Genomic DNA, 20,150 nt, shown 5'->3' on the forward strand with positions numbered 1-20,150 from the left:
AGGACAATGGGGGGTGATCTTCATCCTTCATCCCAATTCTCCTCTGTGGAGGGATGAGGACAGTGGGGGGTGATCTCCATCCTTCTTCCAAATTCTCCTCTGTGGACGGATGAGGAGAGTGGGGGGCGATCTCCATCCTAATTCTCCTCTGTGGACGGATGAGGACAGTGGGGGCAATCTCCATCCTAATTCTCATCTGTGGAGTGATGAGGACAGTGGGGGGCGATCTCTATCCTTCATCCTAATTTTCCTCTGTGGATAGATAAGGACAGTGGGGGCGATCTCCATCCTTCATCCTAATTCTCCTCTGTGGATAGATAAGGACAGTGGGGGGTGATCTCCATTCTTCATCCCAATTCTCCTCTGTGGAGGAATGAGGACAGTGGGGGGTGATCTCCATCCTTCATCCCAATTCTCCTCTGTGGAGGGATGAGGACAGTTGGGGGGGGGGGGGTGATCTCCATCCTTCATCCTAATTCTCCTCTGTGGAGGGATGAGGACAGTGGGGCGATCTCCATCTTTCATCCTAATTCTCCTCTGTGGGGGGATAAGGACAGTGGGGGTGATCTCCATCTTTCATCCTAATTCTCCTCTGTGGATGGATAAGGACAGTGCGGGGTGAAATCCATCCTTTATCCTAATTCTCCTCTGTGGATAGATAAGGACAGTGGGGGCGATTTCCATCCTTCATCCCAATTCTCCTCTGTGAACGGATGAGGACAGTGGGGGGCGATCTCCATCCTTCTTCCCAATTCTCCTCAGTGGAGGGATGAGGACAGTGAGGGGCGATCTCCATCCTTCATCCCAATTCTTCTCTGTGGAGGGATGAGGACAGTGGGGGGTGAAATCCATCCTTCATCCTAATTCACTTCTGTGGAGGGATGAGGACAGTGGGGGGTGAAATCCATCCTTCATCCTAATTCTCCTCTGTGTATAGATAAGGACAGTGGGGGGTGATCTCCATCCTTCATCCTAATTCTGCTCTGATGATGGATGAGGACAGTGGGGGGCTATTTCCATCCTTCATCCCAATTCTCCTAAGTGGATGGATGAGGACAGTGGGGGGCGATCTCCATCCTTCATCCCAATTCTTCTCTGTGGAGGGATGAGGACAGTGGGAGGTGCTCTCCATCATTCATCCCAATTCTCCTCTGTGGAGGGATGAGGACAGTGGGGGGTGAAATCCATCCTTCATCCTAATTCTCCTCTGTGGATAGATAAGGACAGTGGGGGGTGATCTCCATCCTTCATCCTAATTCTGCTCTGTGGATGGATGAGGACAGTGGGGGGCGATCTCCATCCTTAATCCCAATTCTCCTTTGTGGATGGAGGAGAACAGTGGGGGGCGATCTCCATCCTTCATCCCAATTCTTCTCTGTTGATGGATGAGGACAGGGGGGCGATCTCCATCCTTCATCCCAATTCTCCTCTGTGGATGGATGAGGACACACCGAAATTTCTTCTTGGATCTGAAGAAGCTCCAACCACCAGTCTCTGTATCCCTTTACAGAGGTCTACGAAATACAAATCCCACCCATAGAACAATATTGGAGATAACAGCAGTACTGTCCTCACCAATCACAGCCCAGATATTTCCCAGTACAGGTCAGGAGGGGTTATAGTACAATAAGGGGCCCATAGACATGACATGACAGAGACCCTCATAAATACGAATTTCTCATCTGATCTATCAGGAAATAACCAGATTGGAGGACAGTCTCATGTCTGGGGGGTACCACACACAGTGGGGGCTCCTCAGGGGATATTGTGATTGGACAGGGCAGAATACCCTATAGGTCCTCTCATAAACCAACAAGGTGTTTGCCTAAGGCGGCAGTTTACAGGGGGCGGCACGCCCCCCCAGGCAGAAGGAACACTGTGTGTGCAGGGCCAAGGGATCGACTGCAGAGGAGAGTGGAGTTGTGGGCGGATCCCCGGTGTGCGCTCAGAGGGTGTGAGGGCCGGGGCCCACTGTCAGTGTGCTGGGATGTGCAGGATGGCCAGAAGGTGCCACAGAGGAGGAAGAAGAGGACAAGGTCAGGATGGAGGAGCCCCCCGCTCTTTTGCAGCCACCACCAGAGATCCTGGGGAAGATGGAACACAGGCGCCCCTCCTTGAGTGATGCTGACACCATCTGGAGGAGCCCCTGCTGGACAGGTAAGTGCTTGGAGGACTGGTGCTTCCCCACTCCTGTCTCACTGTCCCCCCGACACACTGCCCCCCACCTGTTCTACTTCCCCACTCCTGTCTCACTGTCCCCCGACACACTGCCCCCACCTGTCACCCTGCCCCACACCTGTTCCACTCCCCCCTCCTGTCCCTAACATTGTCCCACTACCCCCCATCTCTCCCCACTACCCCCCACCTGTCCCTCTGCACTCTTCCTGTCCCACTGCCCTTATCCTGTCCCATGCCCCCTGTCACGCTGCCCCCCACCTGTCCCTCTGCGCTCCTCCTGTCCCACTACCCCTCACCTCTCCCTCTGCGTTACTCTTGTCCCACTGCCCCTATCCTGTCCGCTGCCCCCCACCTGTCCCTCTGTGCTCCTCCTGTCCCACTGCCTTAATCCTGTCCTATGCCCCCCATCTGTCCATCTACGCTCCTGTCCCATATCCCCCATCACGCTATCCCCCACCTGTCCCTCTGTGCTCCTCCTGTCCTGCTGCCTCAGTCTTGTCCCATGCCCCCGTCACACTGCTCCCACCTTTCCCTCTGTGCTCCTCCTCTCCCACTGCCCCCACCTATCCCTCTGCACTCCTCCTGTCCCACTGCCCCTTACCTGTTCCTCTGCGCTCCTCCTCTCTCACTGCCCCCACCTATCCCTCTGCACTCCTCCTGTCCCACTGCCCCTTACCTGTTCCTCTGCGCTCCTCCTCTCTCACTGCCCCCACCTATCCCTCTGCACTCCTCCTGTCCCACTGCCTTGATCTTGTCCCATATCCCCATCACACTTTCCCTGACCTGTCCCTCTGTGCTCCTCCTGTCCCACTGCCCATCACCTGTCCCTTTGTGCTCCTCCTGTCCCGCTGCCTCAGTCCTGTCCCATGACCCTCACCTGTCCCTCTGCGCTCCTCCTGTCCCACTGCCTCAATCTTGTCCCATATCCCCATCATGCTGCCCCCCACCTTTCCCTCTGTGCTCCTCCTGTCCCACTGCCCCTCACCTGTCCCTCTGTGCTCTCCCTGTCCCACTGCCCATCACCTGTCCCTTTGCACTCCTCTTGTCCCGCTGCCCCTATCCTGTCCCATGCCCCCCATCATGCTGCCCACCACCTGTCCCTCTGTGCTCCTCCTGTCCCACTGCCCCTCACCTGTCCCTCTGTGCTCCTCCTGTCCCAGTGCCCCTCACCTGTCCCTCTGCACTCCTCCTGTCCCACTGCCCCTCACCTGTCCCTCTGCGCTCCTCCTCCTGTCCTGTGCCCCCTGTCATGCTGCCCCTCACCTGTAACTCTGCCCCCCACCGAGCACACTGCCCCCCATAATGCTGCCCTCCCCCTGTCATGCTGCCTCCCTCTTGTCCTGCTACCCTCCTACCTTTCCCAATGGCCTACTCCTGTCCTGATATCCCCCGTCATGCTGCCCCCCCTCCTATCCCACTTTCCCTTCCTGTCCTGCAGCCCCCATCATGCTGCCTCCCTCCTGTCCCACGACACCGCCCCATGTCACACTGCCCTCCATTATGCTTCTGTCCTGAAGAGGTGGATCTTAAACAGCAAAGGGAGGGACACATTTAGATGGGGGTGCCTGATTTCAATCTTGCCTAGGGCAGCACAAAACCAAAATATGCCACGGACTGGGAGGAGTCTGTATACTCCTCCCCCTCCCCTCTGCATACAATTAAAGTAGACCTGTCATGAGAGTAATATGAAGAAATCCTCCAAACCATCAGGAGACAGGAAAAGAGGATAGAAGACCATGGGAGAGATGGGACTGAGTGTAGTGATGGATACCAGAAGGTGGGAGATGGTTCTAGAAGATGGGGAGAAGTACGGTGCATGTACTCACATCTGGGAGGTTGTGGGGAACCCATCCAGGGATCAGACAACCTATCTGAGGACTTGTGGAGAATATGTCTGTCTCCTCACTGAAGTCAATGGGTGGTCACCCTCCATGGTCATCGGGGAATTCCGGATCATCATATACTAAGCAGGATTTGGATCCCGGTGGAGAACTTTCACCCCAAGAAAAAATGAGGGTGAGGTCAGCAGAGGAGCCCATAGTAAAGGAGGAAACTCTGAAATGTTTTCTTCAGAAGGTCGGTGTTTACTGGACAAGTGAATGTAAAATACACCATCAACGCGTTTCATGGCTTCAAAGTGTCACTTCATCAGGACAGGTGTAAGAAGACGATATAAAAATAGGGAATGAAGTAACAGTCCAGTATATGGTATTATAAAGACCCGAGTCACATACAATTCATGGACAGGACTGAGATTTATAGCATTCAGGATTTGTATGATGTTAGACAAGGTGAAGAGATATATGGAGAGGATGATCAATACATGGAGAAATCAATCTATTCTATCATAGAAGGGAATCAATAGATCAATCAATGACATCAACCAATCAATAAGAGCCATTTCATGGGATAGATTTATCATTCTGTGCACTGGTTATGTTGGAGGATCAAACCGTGATCACTGGATATTGGAAACATTCCTATTGATCTGATGATTGCTGGCATGGATTCCTGATTGATTATTGCTGGGAATAAAGTCCAATAAACACGCAGATTTGATGGGATTATTGATAGAAAAATCTCTTCATATTCCATGGAATAAATATGTGTAGAATAGTTTGGATTTGATGGAATAAATCTCTATAAAAAGACTTTGTGGGGTTTGTTGGTTCTTTTCTATTCCTCTCTAGGTCTGGATTTGAGGAAGAAGAAACAATTCCTCCAATTTCTAGTGGATGGTGAGGAGGGGAGAGATTTGGGGGAGTTTTGTACATACAGGAGGTAATAGAGAGAATCCGACTAGTAATTGATGAGAGATTTCACTGGAGAGTTCCATTGGTGAGAATTCAGGGCTGGGGGCACTGCTGGGGCCTGGAGGGTTCTGATTGGACCACCAGTACATGTGTCATATAAATCTGGGGGTGTGCACTGCTGGGACCTGGAGGGTTCTGATTGGACCACCAGTACATGTGACGTATTAATCTGGGGGTGTGCACAGCTGGGGCCTGGAGGGTTCTGATTGGATCACCAGTACATGTGACGTATTAATCTGGGGGTGTGCACAGCTGGGGCCTGGAGGGTTCTGATTGGACCACCAGTACGTGACGTATTTATCTGGGGGCACTGCTAGGGCCTGGAGGGTTCTGATTGGACCACCAGTACATGTGACGTATTAATCTGGGGGCACTGCTAGGGCCTGGAGGGTCCTGATTGGACCACCAGTACATGTGACGTATTAATCTGGGGGGGTGCACAGCTGGGGCCTGGAGGGTTCTGATTGGACCACCAGTACACGTGTCGTATTACTCTGGCAGTGTGCGTTCCATCAGTGGAATGATTCAGGCTACAGGCAGTTGAATGGTTGATTTAAAGGCCAAGGTCAGTTCAGGTGGAAGGCAGAAAAGTGGTCAATACACAGGCCAGGGTCAGTTCAGGCAGCAGGCAGAGGCATGGTCAGTGCAGGCAGCAGGCAAATGATCATTGTGACAGACCCAACCGGGACAGGGGCTTTTGGAAGAGACTAGAGGCTAGCCTTCTGCCCACTGATTATGGCCCATGGAGAGTACAGACCACTCTCTAATGATGGACAGCATGATGAACACTGACAGCGAGGCTGGGAGGAATTCTCTGCATAAAGAAAATAAATCTTCCCCTCAGGAGTGAATGGAAAGATGTCATATTAATCTTGTACAGGTTAAAGGTCAGAGGAAATATAGTGGCCCTCGTGCTGACTGGGTTGGAGAAGATCCTTTATTTGGGGCAGAAATATCTATCAACAATCTCCCTCAAGAAATTTATGAAGCTAGAGTAATTCCACTCTTCAGACTGTTGGAATATTGTACGAGTTTTGTCTGATGATGGACAGATTATACAAGTGATAGACAGCATGGATAATGGACGTGGTGTATTCAGGGGTGGGTTTGTTGTCGGGCTGTCTGGGGTGGGCTCTCTGATTAATCAAAGCATTGACTGAATATCTGTGATGTTTATCTCAATGTGTAACATTTGTTTTATTGTTCATGTGGGGACTGCCCCTATTTCTGGATTGTATAAAAACCTGTCTTTTCTGTTCAATAAAGAGTTCCAGTTTGGCATCTAAGCTGGTGTCATCTAGTCTTGGGTGCAACGCCTGGCTATATTACCTTGGTCCTGTGTCCTAGCAGTGAGGAAGCGGTTCTCTGATGGAATCACCCAATCGGAGTGACAGGCAATCCATCACAATCATCACAGAGGACATTGGAAATGAGGAAATGGCAGGCTGTCAGAAATACGCTCACCATACCTCCTATAATATCTTCGTGATGGGTAGTAATGTCTGAAGTAGTCACCTATGCATAGGCCCAGTTGGGAGGGACATTCGGGACAATGGAGACTGTGCCTCGCCTAACTCCCCCTCGGCTGCATACCTGACATCTTTTTTGGTGTCTTCGGCCTGTTTCTGTGGGTGGAATATTCTTTGGGAAATGTCATGAAGTCACAGCATCAGAGAGAATGTTTTCTTGTATTTGTTCACTAGCTGGTGCTAAATCCTAAGATACTCGGCGCCACCTAATGGCCAAATGCAATTTACAATTTTAAATCAATGGTTGGTTTAAGTTTGATTAACTTTGAATGTCCTTCAGCGTCCATGGTACTCACAAGTGCGGGAGTATGACCTATTAGTATGAAACCGTGCCTGGCGAAGGAAACTAAGGGGGCTACTTACAGAAAATTCATTGGACAAATGTGACAATCATTCATCCAGTCGTTACAAATTCTGGCCTTAACCACTTGCCGCCCTGCCACTGTAGAAATACAGCGGCAGGGCGGCACTGGCAGGCAAAACCACGTTTTAAAATGCGTGTTTTGTAAACAGATAGGGGGCGCGCGCGAGGCGCGCTGCTGCTCTATCTGTCCCGCCAATCACCGCTGCGGATGTCAGTCGCCGGGTCACAGCCGGTCTTTACCGGCTGTTTCCCGGCGATCGGCGGCAAACAGTGACAGACAGCACAGCTGCAGTAGCTGTGCTGTCTGTCACTTCCCTGACAGCTCGAGGACGAGCTGATCGAGAAAGAACAGTTTCTCTCTCCCGATCAGTGGTGTCCCATCCAGCACACACCCCGCCCCCTAGTAAAACACTCCCCCTCACACAGTTAACCCTTTCCCTGCAAAATAAAGTTAACCCCTTCCTCCCCAGTGCCATTAGTACAGTGTCAGTGTTTTTTTTTTTGCACTGATCACTGTATTAGTGTTTTTGGGGATGTCAGTGACCCCAAGTCAGTACCCCCCAATGTCATAATGTCCGCCGCAGTCCCGCCATAAGTCGCTGGTCACTGCCATAAGTCCCTGATCGCCGCCATAAGTCGCTGATCGCCGCCATTATTAGTATAAAAAAAAACTAAAAATCCCAGTATCTTTCCCGCCATTTGTAAACGCTATAACTTTCACGTAAACCAATTAATTTACACGTATTGGGGTTTTTTTTTAGCAAAGACATGTCGCAGAATGCATTTTGGTAGAAATTTATGACTAAATTTGATTTTTGCATTTTTTTTTACTGGACATGTTTTATAGCAAAAAGTCCAAAATATTGTTTTTTTTTCTTCAAAATTGTCAGCCTTTCTTTTTATAGCGCAAAAAATAAAAAGTGCACAGGCGATCAAATACCACCAAAAGAAAGCTCAATTTGTGGGAAAAAAAAGGATGTAAATTTCATTTATGTACCGTATTGCATGACCGCGCAATTGCCCGTTAAACTAGCACAGCGCTGTATAGCAGAAAAATGGCGTAAATTGCAGTATCTATACCATAGTTTGTAGACGCTATAACTTCCACACAAAGCAATCAATATACACTTACTGGGATTTTTTTTACCAAAAACATGGAGCAGAATACATTTTGGCCTAAATTTATAACCAACTTTGAGTTTACTATATATTTTTTATAGCTGAAAGTAAAAAATATTGTTTTTCTTCAAAATGTTTGGCTTTTTTTTGTTTATAGCGTGAAAAATAAAAAGCGCACAGGTGATCAAATACCACCGAAAGAAAGCTCTATTTGTGTGAAAAAAAGGACGTAAATTTAGTTTGGGTGCAGCATTGCATGACCGCGCAATTATCAGTTGAATTAGTGCAGCGCTGAGTAGCAAAAAGAGGCGTGGTCATTAAGGGGGGTAAATCCTCAGGAGGTCAAGTGGTTAATTTACCAGAGTGATTTCCTATGATCATCAGTTCCATCTAGTGGCCATGATCTGGTATTTTTCCTGAAATGCCTCCATCAGTAAAAGTAGCACAATACACAATTATGGCCACTAGATGGAGCCAATGATCCTATGAAATAAAATATGGCAAAAACTCATCACAGCTGGGCGCATGCTGATCACATTTGTTCAACTTTTTTTTTTTAAATAGACCTCTAAATGTTTGAGAAATCTTCCACCACAAAATGTACAATGAAAGGTAATTACTTCATTTTTATTGTTCTCCTGCAATCAATGGCTAACCCGGTCCCACACTTCATCCATGTCTTTGGTGACCTCTGATCTCATGGACTGTTTCTTCCATGATGAAGATCAGCCATGGAGTATATCTGAGGTGTATATCAGGGTGTGCTTCTTCCCCACATGAGAGCTGGGATGTCCAGCAACATTCCTCTAGAAGACATTTCCCGCACTCAAGGCACTAATACACCTTCAGGGTTCTGTGGGCCTCCTGATGTACAAGAAGACAGGACTTCAGTGAGGAACATTTCCCTCACTCAGGACAGGAAAGTGGCTTCTCCTCCGCGTGCAATCTCTGATGTCTGTAAAGACTGGACATCTGTGAAAAACATTTCCCGCACTCAGGACAGGAATAAGGCTTCTCCCCAGTGTGCAACCTCTGATGTCGATAAAGACCGGACTTTTGTGAAAAAAATTTCCCGCACGCTGGACAGGAATATGACTTCTCTCCTGTGTGCGATCTTTGATGTCTGTAAAGATGGGATTTGCTTGAAAAATATTTACTGCACTCAGGACAGGAATACAGCTTCTCCCCTGTGTGAGATCTCTGATGTCTGTGAAGATTTGACTTTTGTGAAAATATTTTCCCGCACTCAGGACAGGAATGCTGCTTCTTCCCCGTGTGAGATCTCTGATGTGTGTAAAAACTGGACTTGTCTGAAAAACATTTCCCGCACTCAGGACAGGAATATTGTGTCTCACTCATGTGCAATCTCTGATGTGTAACAAGTTGTGATTTTAGTAGAAAATATTTCCCGCACTCAGGACAGGGATACGGCTTCTCCCCCGTGTGAGATTTCTGATGTATGGAAAGATTAGACTTCTGTGAAAAAACATTTCCCGCACTCAGGACAGGAATACGGCTTCTCTCCTGTGTGAGATCTTTTATGCACATTAAGTTTGGATATATAACGGAAACTCTTCCCACACTCAGTACAGAAGAAGCTCTTCCCTGTTGGAAGGCCGGCCCGGTCCCACACAGTCTGAGGTTCCTCAGGATACGAGGAATCCGATGGTCCATCTACACTGGGTGGTGCCGGATGGACATTGGAGGGAGCCGGGTTTTCTCCTGGACTATACTGTGTGATGTCCTCATCTTCTACTTTCCAGTCTGGAGACAAAGTGAGACAATCCTCAGAGGTTTTCCTCATCTCCCGGCCATGGACTAAAATACAAAGACAAAGAGGATTACAAGATAGGAGCTGATTGGTTCCCCCAAACCAGGACTCCGCCCACATCAGGCAGGATGGGGAACACAGCTCAGAAAAGTGACCAGGGGATTACAGGCTGATATCACCCAGTCCCCGCCCTACTCTGGACCAATCAGTGAGCAGTATGGGTGGAGGAATGGATTTAGTGTTCATGACCCACCTGTGCTGATCTCTGTAGGAGTGTCCTCCTCTATAAATGTCCCCGTTATTCCATCCTCCTCCATAGACTGCTGATCATCCCTCACATACGCCTCTTCTTCTTCTGCTTTCACCTCAACTTTTATATCTATCAGATCTTCACCCTAAACCAAGAGAATGATAGAAAATATCATCTGTAAAATATGAGCTTACATAAAAAATCCACACATTATCTCTACAAGTCCATGTTCTAGATGCTCTGTCCCACCAACCTTGTAATGATGAGGGATGGTGTGACCTTCCTGTGTGAAATCCTGGGAATACAGAGGACGGGGACATCTCTCTGGGGGGTTCCTGGTATTAGGTGGCTCCATCATATCCTTGTGTCCTTCTGAAAACTCCTCCATCACTCCATACTCCTCATCCTCCTCTTTATACTCTTCTTTAACATCAATATTATCATCCCCGAGGATTCCACTCTGAAAGATATAATAAAACATTCATTGTAACAAACATGCTGTGTATAAATCACAACTACCAATAATTGTCATCATCTACCTGATGATGGTGAGGGATGGTGTGACTTTCCTGTGTGGAATCCCGGGAATACAGGTGACGGGGACATCTCTCTGGTGGGTTCCTGTAGCTGGATGACTCCACCATGGTGTCCTGGTACAGATCTTTGTGTTCTTTAGTGATATCTGGCTCCTCCATCACCCACTCTTCATCATTTTCCTCTTTTATCTCTTCTTTAACCTCAACTTTAGGATCTCTCAGGTTTCCACTCTGAATATATAATAAAAATGCCATCAAATGGTAACAATGCAGATAATGTACAGATCCTAATGATACTATCAGTGATTGTTCCTCATCTACCTGATGATGGTGAGGGATGGTGTGACCTTCCTGTGTGGAATCCCGGGAATACAGAGGACGGGGACATCTCTCTGGTGGGTTCCCATGACTGGATCCATCTGTAGGAAACACACACACTGACTGAATCCATTGTTTCTATGTGTTTATCAGATGATGGGGGATCTAGGTGGATCCTCCGTACTGCTCTCTCCTTTACAATAAAGTCTCCTCTTACCCGGTGATGTGAGGGGCGGCTGATTGTCCATCATGACGTCCTTGTAGAGATCCTTGTGTCCTTCTAAATACTCCCACTCCTCCATGGAGAAATAGACAGTGACACCCTGACACCTTATAGGAACCTGACACACACAATGATACAGTCACCATCCAGACACATCCCTTGTCTGTTACTGGAGAATGTCCCAGAATTCCCGGCACCGCTCACCTCTCCTGTCAGCAGCTCAGTGATCTCTCTGGTGACTTCTAGAATCTTCTTCTTCTTTCTCTCTTCTATCAGGGAGGGAGGTGGAGGCAATGTGATGTCATATGATCTCCAGACTTCACAGGAGGAAAACTCTACATCTGAACACAAATAGTCACATCAAATGATATTCCCAGAATCCTCCTCACCTCTCCATTCAGGTCTCCATTTTATTAAAGCCCCACTTCAGGCTGAGGTATAATTCCCCCCACAGGACCCCCACACTACGCAGGTAAAAAGCTTATTCTGACTGTTGAGAATGCCAAGGGACCCCCACATCCTAAGAGCATCAGAAAAAAAAGCCAGACGAAGGGACATTGGGAGAAGGAGCTGTGAGGTCAGTGTGATGTCATAGGATTCTCTGGTTCTGGATGGAGGGACATTGGGGGAGGAGCTGTGAGGTCAGTGTGATGTCATAGGATTCTCTGGTTCTGGATGGAGGGACATTGGGGGAGGAGCTGTGAGGTCAGTGTGATGTCATAGGATTCTCTGGCTCTGGATGGAGGGACATTGGGAGGAGGAGCTGTGAGGTCAGTGTGATGTCATAGGATTCTCTGACTCTGGATAGAGGGACATTGGGAGGAGGAGCTGTGAGGTCAGTGTGATGTCATAGGACATATAGACTCTGGATGGAGGGACATTTGGATGGGGAGATTTGAGGGGTCCTCTATATGAAGCTTCCATGCAAACCAAATCCTTGTTCCTGGGTGCGTCCTACCTCTCCTAAACTGAAGAGTGAACTTTGACCTTTACCATCCAGAAATCTGTCCGGAATCTGTGGAAGTAAGCTGTCATGTGATCAGGTGACGTGCGGAGGAATGTATTGTAAATAGAAGACAATTGTCTCCAGAGCTCCTAATGGTGGGGATGGATTTGGCGGCGTGCTGGTGCCAAGTTTCCACCCCCCAGTGGCCACTCCCCCAGCAGCTGCAGCCAATAGCTTCAGTGCTGATCTGTGTATTCTGAGAGCGGAGGAGTCCCCCCATTATCACAATACAAGAGTGCAGCGGGGAGGATTCCCCCATCCACCTCCAATGTGTGGATGGGGGAATTGGTTCAGTTCTGCTGGCTGAACGATAAAACTGAACCATGTAGGCCAGCTTTGGGAGCAAATATATTATCATCAACTCCTCCCCCTGAAGGGGTTAATCTGGGTTTTCACACTATATATGTGTGTATCAGCATCTGCCCAACCTTTACTTATCATTTCATTCCCCCCACATACAATGTCTGGAACCGGCATTTCATGACATCAATACCCCCCCCTTTTGGTACAGATGTGAAATTCTCTCATTTGAATATATGTGGTTAATCTGGGTTCCCACACTATATATGTGTGTATCATCATCTGCTGGAGATGACTATGGAGGAAGAGGACGGACATGACTATGGAGGAAGAGGACGGACGTGACTATGGAGGAAGAGGATGGACGTGACTATGGGGGAAGAGGACGGACGTGACTATGGAGGAAGAGGACGGACGTGACTATGGAGGAAGAGGACGGACAGGACTATGGAGGAAGAGGACGGACAGGACTATGGAGGAAGAGGACGGACGTGACTATGGAGGAAGAGGACGGACGTGACTATGGAGGAAGAGGACGGACGTGACTATGGAGGAAGAGGACGGACGTGACTATGGAGGAAGAGGACGGACGTGACTATGGAGGAAGAGGACGGACGTGACTATGGAGGAAGAGGACGGACGTGACTATGGGGGAAGAGGACGGACGTGACTATGGAGGAAGAGGACGGACGTGACTATGGAGGAAGAGGACGGACGTGACTATGGAGGAAGAGGACGGACGTGACTATGGGGGAAGAGGACGGACGTGACTATGGGGGAAGAGGACGGACGTGACTATGGGGGAAGAGGACGGACGTGACTATGGGGGAAGAGGACGGACAGGACTATGGAGGAAGAGGACGGACGTGACTATGGAGGAAGAGGACGGACGTGACTATGGGGGAAGAGGACGGACTTGATTATGAAGGAAGAGGACGGACATGACTATGGAGGAAGAGGACGGACAGGACGGGGGGTTACTGGGTGTAAATAGAACATAACATCTTATTACCTCCTCTGCTGCCACTTCCACCAACGTCTCCTCTCTACTTCCTGTCTGTACCTGACATCACTTCCTGTCTGTCTTCCATAGAGACTTCCTGTCTGGGTAGAAGTGAGATCCCCACCTTGTGGAGCTCAGAGGAACTGCAGCCCCGAGAAGCGTCTGGTAGTGTGACCCCGGCCTTGTGCTGGGTGTATATGGACTGTAGATCCTTATAGAGGGGTCACCTCCACTCCCTCCGAGGGGGACAGAAATATATGACTGCTCGGGGGAGGGATTTTGGCCCCTCTGATTTTGCAGTAAAATGTAATTGCAGATTTTGTCATGTCACACATCTGTTATATGGATACAAGGAACCTCAGTTGAGAAATGGCCCCGATCCTCATATTACATCAGATTTTTTCTTTCAGTGGGCATCAGACTTCATGATTGACATTGATGTACAGCATAGGACATTTTTGATCATTCTTTTTCTTTAAAATTTATGTTTTTGTGAGTGAATAGAAGTATAAAGGAAGAGACCCTTGCCCTTGTCCCCCCTCGCAAGTTCTCCCCATGTTGAGGGCATGTCACCTGGTATGGTCCAAGTGGGAGGACTTACACCCCCCCTCCCCTTTCCTAGCCTGGCCAGCATGCTCAGATAAGGGTCTGGTATGGAATGTTGACAGAACCTTCTGGAACATAGCTCAGATTGTCTCTGTAAGGTGACCATAGACATGGAGGACACCAGCAATGGTTGGGATGTAACATCCCCTGTAAAGGTGGCATGATATGACAGATATTCCTGGAATTCAATGTTCTGTATTACAGATACAGTGTTCTCTTCATCTAGTGGTCAGTAGAAGACAAATGTTCACAACTCATAAATCTGAATAGTTGGCTCTGGAGTGTGAAGATTGGAGGAATGAACACCAAGATGGCAATAATGATCTGACATCCCTGTAGACATAGATACGGATGAATGATCTGTCACCTCGCTGAGCCTCAAAGGAAATATTTTGATGTGCTGACTATGACCTCAGTGGGGGAGAAGAGATTTGTGCACATTGGGCTCCCCAGTGGCTGCAAAGGATTGTCCTTCTTATATAAAATGGTATGTGTCAGGAGTACAGAATCCCATAGGGGCCCCCAACATGGTTCTATGGGGTCTGCTCATGACAGCCATGCTGTGAATGAATATGTTGTGATCAGACTGAAGCAATGGTGTTGGAAATCACATCACCAACCCAGACACCAGAAACGGTGGGTCCATGTAGCCCATGGCACCTTCAGAAGACAGAACCAACCCCAGGGCTGAGGAGGGAACACCCCCCAGAGGTGACTGGATTGGGTTAGAGCCCACATACTTATCTCTATAAATTAGGAAGCATGAGATATGGACTTGGTCTCCTGTGTTCTCATCTGTGACTATACCGTCTACAAGAAGATGAAGAGTCACACTCCGTAATCAGCCCATTCTTCATATTTTATTCTGTGTGTCACCCCAATGGGCTCGTTCACAAGGATAGAGTGGCCCCAACCCTACTCTATGTGAGCGAGCCCATTTGGGTGAAACATATTTCAGGAGGTAGAGATTATGTGTATGGAGTTATTTCATCATCAATAGAATGAAATATCAAGATGGAGATAATTACAGAGTGCAGCTCTTCATCTTTCTGTTCCTATTCATGATTTCATGTTGGAGAGAAGACGGGCTACAAGTGCTATCACCTGGATGGTCCGTGGTCATTAGGAGGTGCAGGCTGGAGCGGTGCCGTGGATTTGGGTTCCTATTATACGGTCTACACTCATCATCTGTGATCTAGGAATCCCTCATACAATGTCTTCGGATGGAAACAGATGTATAGATATATATTTATTTATGACTATAGTGTAGAGTAAGCTTTATGGATGAGAATCCTTCATGTGACAAATCACCTCCAGGTCCAACTATGGCCCCCGGTGTAGGAAATATGTTAATAGTTTTTTGTTATTCTTAAGAAAGATGGAAGCCATGGGACATTGCTGCTGAGTTATGGAGGATTTAATAGGCTGATTGCCATCATATGGATTAGATTGGATAAACCAGGTCTGTAACTTCCCCACAAAGGATAGTTAAAGGGTAAATGTTACAAGAAAAAATTCAAAAAGCTGAACTCATAGCTCAAGGCCATGTTCAGAGAGACATTTCTCTAGGCTGCAGTTCCTCTGAGCTCCACAAGGTGATGTTCTCGCTTATACACAAACAGGAAGACTGTATGGTAGACAGGAAGTGATGTCAGGTAAAGAAAGGAAGTGATGTCAGGTAGACAGGAAGTGATGTCAGGTACAGACAGGAAGTTCCATGTGGTAGGAAGCAGAGAGGAGACATTGGTAGAAGTGGCAGCAGAGGAGGTAATAAAATGTTATTTTCTATTTACATCAGGTAACCCCCGTCACGTCCGTCCTCTTCCTCCATAGTCACGTCCGTCCTCTTCCCCCATAGTCACGTCCGTCCTCTTCCCCCATAGTCACGTCCGTCCTCTTCCGCCATAGTCACGTCCGTCCTCTTCCGCCATAGTCACGTCCGTCCTCTTCCGCCATAGTCACGTCCGTCCTCTTCCGCCATAGTCACGTCCGTCCTCTTCCTCCATAGTCACGTCCGTCCTCTTCCTCCATAGTCACGTCCGTCCTCTTCCGCCATAGTCACGTCCGTCCTCTTCCTCCATAGTCACGTCCGTCCTCTTCCTCCATAGTCACGTCCGTCCTCTTCCTCCATAGTCACGTCCGTCCTCTTCCGCCATAGTCACGTCCGTCCTCTTCCGCCATAGTCACGTCCGTCCTCTTCCGCCATAGTCACGTCCGTCCTCTTCCGCCATAGTCACGTCCGTCCTCTTCCGCCATAGTCACGTCCGTCCTCTTCCCCCATAGTCACGTCCGTCCTCTTCCCCCATAGTCACGTCCGTCCTCTTCCCCATAGTCACGTCCGTCCTCTTCCGCCATAGTCACGTCCGTCCTCTTCCTCCATAGTCACGTCCGTCCTCTTCCTCCATAGTCACTGGGAGTTGTCATCCATGGTGAGTAGTCTCTGGAAATAGACCGTGTTGGCGGTCAGCATGTGTTTTCTCAGTGGACATCGTTCATTATTAATGATGTAGATCTGCATTGTTGGATGAGTGACGAGGGATTTACTTTGGGGGAATCTTTGTTTATTAATAAAGGACAAGTCATGTGATGCGGGTGACGTCTTTATTTACTATTTACATTATTTCTTTTTGATTGAGTAATGGTTACACATTCATGTGGGGGAGGTAGCTGAGATCCATCTTATTTGAAGGGGGATTCCAGATTCCAATATGTCCCCCACCAAGAGACCCCCAGCCAGGGTTGTGGGGAAGAGGTCCTTTACAAGATACGCTCCCCATACTGAGGGCACATGGCCTGGCATGGTTTAGGGGAGGGGGTGCGTGATCTGGGGGAACCCCCAGCCTTCTTTATTGTGTGGGCTTCCCCCATTTATATCTATACCAGACTCCCATCCAGGATAAGGGTCTGCTATGTAATTTAGAGACAACCCCACACAATGTAGTGTTTTTAGTTTCAGTTTCCTATTACCATGTATAGCAGATCCTCATCTTGCACAAGGGTCCGGTATGGATACAAGAATCCCAGATCGCTCTGTTTACAAACCAGACTGAACCGGGTACATTTATCTCCTCAATACCTTTCACTATCACCAGCTCCAATGTACTGACATCATGGCTGCTCTCAGACCCCCCACCGGGTCTAGGGGCCCCCTGTGATTCTGACTCTGCATTTAGCCTGTCGGTGCTTCATACAAACATACTGTATATGTATATATCACCCCAAACAATACATATCAATATAAACACGCAATATCATCAACATCATGGGAAAAATCAAAAGTGTCCTAAATGATGCAAAAAGCCTTCAAATATTTATCTTTATTATTTATTTCCGGTACTTATATAGCGCCATCAATTTACGCAGCACTTTACATACTGTATATATATGTATATAAATGATGTATATAAAATAGGTATGTTTATAAAGAGATGTGCAGATCTCCTGCAGCCTATTAGCTCCCATTTCCCTCTCTATGTCTCAGCGGATCCCCTGCAGCCTATTAGCTCCCATTTCCCTCTCTATGTCTCAGCAGATCTCCTGCAGCCTATTAGCTCCCATTTCCCTCTCTATGTCTCGGCAGATCTCCTGCAGCCTATTAGCACCCATTTCCCTCTTTAAGGCTCAGTAGATCCCTTGCAGCATTTAGCACCCATTTCACTCTTTATGTCTAAGCCGGGCTCCTGCAGCCTATTAGCACCCATTTTCTTTTCTTTGTCTCATTCGATCCCTCGCAGCCTATTAGCTCCCATTTCCCTCTCTATTTCTCAGCGGGATCTCCTGCAGTCTATTAGCGCCCATTTCCCTCTCTATGTCTCAGCGGATCTCCTGCAGCCTATTAGCTCCCATTTCCCTCTCTATGTCTCAGCGGATCTCCTGCAGTCTATTAGCGCCCATTTCCCTCTCTATGTATCAGCAGATCTCCTGCAGCCTATTAGCACCCATTTCCCTCTCTATGTCTCAGCAGATCTCCTGCAGCCTATTAGCTCCCATTTCCCTCTCTATGTCTCAGCAGATCCCCTGCAGCCTATTAGCACCCATTTCCCTCTCTATGTCTCAGCAGATCTCCTGCAGCCTATTAGCACCCATTTCCCTCTCTATGTCTCAGCGGATCTCCTGCAGCCTATTAGCTCCCATTTCCCTCTCTATGTCTCAGCAGATCCCCTGCAGCCTATTAGCACCCATTTCCCTCTCTATGTCTCAGCAGATCCCCTGCAGCCTATTAGCACCCATTTCCCTTTCTATGTCTCAGCAGATCTCCTGCAGCCTATTAGCACCCATAGAAAGGGAAATGGGTGCTAATAGGCTGCAGGGGATCTGCTGAGACATAGAGAGGGAAATGGGTGCTAATAGGCTGCAGGAGATCCGCTGAGACATAGAGAAGGAAATGGGTGCTAATAGGCTGCAGGGGATCTGCTGAGACATAGAGAGGGAAATGGGTGCTGTCAAGTACCAGGAGCGTAGGGAGAGAGCACACAGAGACAGATTGCATGGAACCCAATGTGCGGGCTTTTATTGGGGAGGATTTTGGGGCACAGACAACAGTTCTGTTAGTCCACAGATCCACACCAGACACAGTAACACAGTAAAGTTCTTTGGGAGGCAATATGGAACAACAGGGGTATGGTAGTCCACAGGGTTCAGTAAGGCAAGGGCGGGGTGGTTTTGTGGGACTTCGGGTTCCTGGGGAGAATTGGGCTCAGTCTTTTGGGCAGCACGGGTTAGTCCACTTACTGGATGCGGAGAGCCGGACACAGAGGGTGACAGTCCACACGGGACTCAGAGGGTGACAGTCCACACGGGACACAGAGGGTGACAGTCCACACGGGACACAGAGGGTGACAGTCCACACGGGACACAGAGGGTGACAGTCCACACGGGACACAGAGGGTGACAGTCCACACGGGACACAGAGGGTTACAATCAACACCGGCAGCTCGGGGCAGCAAAGGGTTAAGTCCAGGCAGGCTCACAGGGAACAAAGGGGTTAAGTCCTCCAGGGAAGAGATCCAGGCTCAGGAGCAGCAGAAGGTTCCTCCACAGTGAGGAGATTCCAGGCAGGACGGAGTTAACCCCACACAGGGGAGGGATCCAACAGCAGACTGGCAGTCAAGTCAGCCAGTGAGAGGAGAAGAGAGCAGGGGAATGGAAGCTGAGAGGAGGCTGGCATGCAGTACAGACCTCTCTCACACATGCAGGAGAACACACTGGGCATGTTGCCATGGTAACCCGAGACTTCACATTTTATCGCCATGGAAACATGCCCCACCCTCTTGAGTCTCCAGACCCACAGGGAAGGCGGCCTTTGTCCCTGTAGGGCACAGAGCACAGGCAGACGTGCAAAAGGGCACAGGGAGGGGGGTGACAGGAGGGAGCCTGCCTGTGGATTACCACAGCAGGGGGCCTGATTTCCAGAAACGGGGGTGAGGGGCTGCTGGGGCCTGCCAGTGTCAGGGGCAAGGAGGACTAGAAGTCCCAGCACAGACAGGACAGAAGAGTGAAGAGGGCTGCTGAGGGGTAGGGGGTGGCAGGCAGCAAGCAAGCCTAGAAGATGGGGGGGAAGGACCAGCTCCGTGACAGGTGCTAATAGGCTGCAGGAGATCCGCTGAGACATAGAGAGGGAAATGGGAGCTAATAGGCTGCAGGAGATCTGCTGACACATAGAGAGGGAAATGGGAGCTAATAGGCTGCAGGAGATTCGCTGAGACATAGAGAGAGAAATGGGAGCTAATAGGCTGCAGGGGATCCGCTGAGACATAGAAAGGGAAATGGGAGCTAATAGGCTGCAGGAGATCTGCTGACACATAGAGAGGGAAATGGGAGCTAATAGGCTGCAGGAGATCCGCTGAGACATAGAAAGGGAAATGGGAGCTAATAGGCTGCAGGAGATCTGCTGACACATAGAGAGGGAAATGGGAGCTAATAGGCTGCAGGAGATCCGCTGAGACATAGAGAGGGAAATGGGAGCTAATAGGCTGCAGGAGATCCGCTGAGACATAGAAAGGGAAAATGGGTGCTAATAGGCTGCAAGGGATCCGCTGAGACATAGAGAGGGAAATGGGAGCTAATAGGCTGCAGGAGATCCGCTGAGACATAGAGAGGGAAATGGGAGCTAATAGGCTGCAAGGGATCCGCTG

General features: G+C 48.9%; 1 protein-coding gene across 1 annotated transcript; it reads right to left on the minus strand.

The window, feature by feature from the left end:
- Positions 1-10,027: 10,027 nt before the first annotated feature.
- On the minus strand, positions 10,028-19,267 carry LOC149435484 (uncharacterized; the record flags this gene model as incomplete). Its single annotated transcript, XM_089662610.1, has 5 exons — positions 19,195-19,267; positions 10,882-10,979; positions 10,564-10,791; positions 10,278-10,484; positions 10,028-10,169 (listed from the first exon to the last, which is right to left on the minus strand). Coding segments are annotated over exons 1-5 (748 nt in total), but the record flags the coding sequence as incomplete, so codon positions are not given.
- Between the last annotated feature and the right edge of the window lie 883 nt (positions 19,268-20,150).

This window comes from Staurois parvus, unplaced genomic scaffold (genome assembly GCF_062004578.1).
Source record: "Staurois parvus isolate SC_StPar_1 unplaced genomic scaffold, SC_StPar_1.0 ptg001500l, whole genome shotgun sequence".
In the NCBI taxonomy this organism is placed as follows: domain Eukaryota; kingdom Metazoa; phylum Chordata; class Amphibia; order Anura; family Ranidae; genus Staurois; species Staurois parvus.